Genomic DNA, 4348 nt, shown 5'->3' with positions numbered 1-4348 from the left:
GATTCAGCGAATATTTTTCATGGTAATAAGCCTCCCCCTTTTGATATGGATTCACTTTATTTTTTTTTAATTGAATGAAAGAGTCTTTAAATTCTATAGTGCTTTACAATTTTCAAAAGTTTCACACACTTGATTTCATATAATCCCATAATAACCATTTTTTATCTCCTTCCCCTATATTGCCCCTCCCCCTTCCCGCTCCTCACTGGTAACCACTAGTTTGTTCTCTCTGTCTTTTGAGTTTGCTTCTTTTTGTTATATTCACTAGTTTGTTGTATTTTTTAGATTCCACATATAAGTGATATACAGTATATGTCTGTCTGACTTATTTCACTTAGCGTAATGCCCTCCAAGTCCATCCATGTTACTGCAAATGGCAAAACTTCATTCTTTTTTATGGCTGAGTAGTACTCCATTGAGAATATACATTCCACATTTTCTTTATCCATTCATATATTGATGAACACTTAGGTTGTTTCCATACATTGACAATTGTAAATAGCTCTGCTATGAACATTGGAGTGAACATATCATTTCAAATTAGTGTTTTTGTTTTTTCAGATATATACCCAGGAGTGCAACTGCTCTCAACCCAGAATTCTTTATCCAGCAAAAATATCTTTTAAAAATGAAGGACAAACAGGGACTTCCCTGGTAGCACAGTGGTTAAGAATCCACCTGCCAATGCAGGGGACACAGGTTTGAGCCCTGGTCCTGGAAGATCCCACACACCGCGGAGTAACTAAGCCTGTGTGCCACAACTACTGAGCCTGCACTCTGGAGCCTGCAAGCCACAACTACTGAGGCCCACACGCTCTAGGGCTCATGTGCCACAACTACTGAGCCCGTGTGCTGCAACTACTAAAGCCCACACGCCTTAAGCCCGTGCTCTGCAACAAGAGAAGCAATGAGAAGCCAGCGCACCGCAGCAAAGAGTAGCCCCCGCTCACTACAACTAGAGAAAGCCCACGTGCCACAACAAAGACCCAATGCAGCCAAAAATTAAGTTAAATTTTTTAAAAAATGAAGGAAAATTAAATACCTTCAGACAAAAACTAAGGAAATTTATTACCAATATACCTACTCTACAAAAAATGTTAAATTTCTTCAGGCAGAAATAATATATCAGACTGAAAATTGGATCTACCAGAAAGAAACAAGAATAAATTAAATGGAATAAATGAAGATAAAATTAACATTTTCTTATTTTCAATTATTCTAAAACAAAAGTAATAGTAATGCATTCTATATTTATAGCATATGAAAAAGTATGACAGTAGCACAAAGGATGGGAAGGAGGAATTAAGAATATACAGTTGGGGGGCGGAAGCTGCGACCCTCGCGGCGGCCAGATCCGCGTCCCGCCTCAGCGCCCAGAGGACATGCGGGAGAGAGAATGAGCCAGAGGGACACGCTGGTGCATCTGTTTGCCGGAGGATGTGGCGGTACGGTGGGAGCTATTCTGACATGTCCACTGGAAGTTGTAAAAACACGGCTGCAGCCATCTTCTGTGACACTTTATATCTCTGAAGTTCAGCTGAACACCATGGCTGGAGACAGTGTCAATCGAGTAGTGTCTCCTGGACCTCTCCATTGTCTAAAGGTGATCTTGGAAAAAGAAGGGCCTCATCCCCTGTTTAGAGGATTAGGCCCCAATTTAGTGGGGGTGGCCCCTTCCAGAGCAATATACTTTGCTGCTTATTCAAACTGCAAGGAAAAGTTGAATGGTTTATTTGATCCTGATTCTACCCAGGTACACATGATTTCAGCTGCAATGGCAGTAATTGTTGACTGACTCATTGAAGTTTTAAAGCTGGAAGGTAAAGCTTTAAAGATCAAGGTGGTGAAATACTCTTTACCAATGAAGAGAGATCTTGGGCAAGTTAGAGCACAAGAAACTGAATACAAAATAATCCAAAATATTTCATAAAAATGGATGTGCAATATTACTGATCATAGTGCAAAAGGTGAAAGGTTTTACTGCAATCACAGCGACCAACCCCATTTAGCTTATAAAGACTCAGTTACAGCTTGATGCAAGGAACCGTGGGGAAAAGCGAATGGGCGCTTTTGAGTGTGTCCATAAAGTGTATCAGACAGATGGACTTAGAGGATTTTATAGGGGCATGTCTGCTTCATATGCTGGCATATCAGAGACTGTTATCCATTTTGTTATTTATGAAAGTATTAAGCAAAAACTACTGGAATATAAGATTGCTTCTACAATGGAAAATGAAGAAGAGTCTGTAAAAGAAGCATCAGATTTTGTGGGAATGATGCTAGCTGCTGCCACCTCAAAAACGTGTGCCACAACTATAGCATATCCACATGAAGTTGTAAGAACAAGACTGCGTGAGGAGGGAACAAAATATAGATCCTTTTTTCAGACACTGTCTTTGCTTGTTCAAGAAGAAGGCTATGGGTCTCTTTACCGTGGTCTGACAACTCATCTGGTGAGACAGATTCCAAACACAGTCATTACGATGGACACCTATGAATTAGTGGTCTACCTGCTCAATGGATAGCACCACCAGGCTACTGTACTATATAAAGAGGGAAGAGCAAAAGATACAGTGGACCATGGAGTACCGAAGCCAGCTTGGTGGACAGAAGGAAAATAGTGTGGGAACATGGAACTATACCTAAGTGGAAGTTTGGTTGTAGGAATTAAAGTAATCATAACCACATTACTTAGTCTTTTTAGTAATGTGAAAAAAAACCTTGGCTGCCTCCAAGAAAAAGCCTTTAGAAGCGCTCGTTCTTCAAAATTGCCATTTTCTCTACCATGTCCACAGGACACAGTTGGCATTTTGTTGATTTATGGCAATCAGAGTATAGTGTTTATTCCATGAGCACTTTTCCAGTCTTCCAGACAGAGCCATCTGTAACTGTATAACTATCCAAAGATAGTATTGACAGTCATAAATTTCTAACTTCGGCATAATTCCTATAAAATTGAAAAATAACAATGATAGTAGTATTTTCACGTTTCCTTGAGAGGATCTGGCACTATCTTTTAAAGTTAATCATTTGGCATTAGTAGTCACTGTTTTTGACGATAAATGAAGTAATGTCTAAACATGTGTTTATTTTTAGCTTTAAAACATTTTGGTTTCCACTGCTCACAGGTGCTTTATGTTTAGCATAATGTAAACACTTAAATTGTTTGTTAATGTATCAATTCAAATGGTAATAGTTTGAGACACGACCAGTAAAATGTTGATTCTTGGCCATTTCAGTGACTTGAGCATGTCCTCTTATCTTTTCTAACCTAATGATACATGAATGAATGCAGTGTCTTTTCAGTGACTTATTAATTATGAACTTGAATTATCCCCTGTGATACCTAGGTATCATTTTCTTAAAGTGGAAAAAATTTACTGCTTCTGAATCTTTCTCTATTTGGTTTCACATTAAGAATTTGAACCTTAGAATTATTTCCAGAAGCTCTGCATACATTGCATTTATTTAGTAGAGAAAATGGTAATTTTCAGCTTTGTCCTTACAAGGTGTTTTCTTTTTTTAAGGTGACGTTATAAATATCTGGGGCAGCATAAACATTATAGAAGAAGGGCCCTCTGCAAGCTGATTGGGCAGGTAGTGATCCTAATTAACTTACAGTTTTATAAATGAACAAACTGCTTTGGACAAGGAATTTATTCCATCCGAATTTCTTGAATGGTAAATCATAGAAAGATTCAAGTTAATTCAGATTAAGCGTGTTAACAGGATATAGCTTTTACATTTTGCTGTTGAGTTCAACTGCACTTTTTAATACTTTAAATGTATGGCCCTTATGAAGATATTTGCTGTAATTCAGTTAAAAGACTTTCACTTATGGATGTTGCTATACTGGTGTATGAAACTTATACAATTAAACTCCAGTGTGGTAGTCATTTCAGTATACATAAAAAAAAAAAAAAAAAGAATATACAGTTGAGGGGTTTCCCTGGTGGCGCAGTGGTTGATAGTCTGCCTGCCGATGCAGGGGACACGGGTTTGTGCCCTGGTCTGGGAATATCCCACATGCCGCACAGCAGCTGGGCCCATGAGCCATGGCCGCTAAGCCTGCGCGTGCGGAGCCTGTGCTCCACAACGGGAGAAGCCACAACAGTGAGAGGCCCACGCACCGCAAAACAAACAAAAAAATAAAATAAAAAAAGAATAGACAGTTGAAGGTCTGTACAGTACACATGAAGTAGTATAATATCATTTGAAAATTTATTACTTAAATATGCATATGATAAGCCCTAGATTAACAACTAAAACAAATTTTTAAAGAGGTATAAATAATAAGTTAATAGAGGAGATAAAATAGAAACACTGAAAATGCTCTAGGCAGAAAAGG

At 38.4% G+C, this 4348-nt stretch overlaps 1 protein-coding gene across 1 annotated transcript; it reads left to right on the top strand.

The window, feature by feature from the left end:
- The first annotated feature begins 1315 nt into the window (after nt 1-1315).
- Nucleotides 1316-2891, top strand: LOC111163200 (solute carrier family 25 member 36-like). Its single transcript, XM_022551696.3, is given in 2 exon segments — nt 1316-1780; nt 1968-2891. Coding segments are annotated over 2 exon segments (942 nt in total). The 5' UTR covers nt 1316-1396; the 3' UTR covers nt 2526-2891.
- Nucleotides 2892-4348: the final 1457 nt, after the last annotated feature.

The sequence above is a fragment of the Delphinapterus leucas genome, chromosome 6 (assembly GCF_059928025.1).
Source record: "Delphinapterus leucas isolate spDelLeu-1000000601 "Yukka" chromosome 6, BTC_Dleu_Yukka2, whole genome shotgun sequence".
Taxonomy (NCBI): domain Eukaryota; kingdom Metazoa; phylum Chordata; class Mammalia; order Artiodactyla; family Monodontidae; genus Delphinapterus; species Delphinapterus leucas.
Note: the sequence above shows the minus strand (reverse complement) of the source record. Positions and strands in the feature narration are given on the sequence as shown.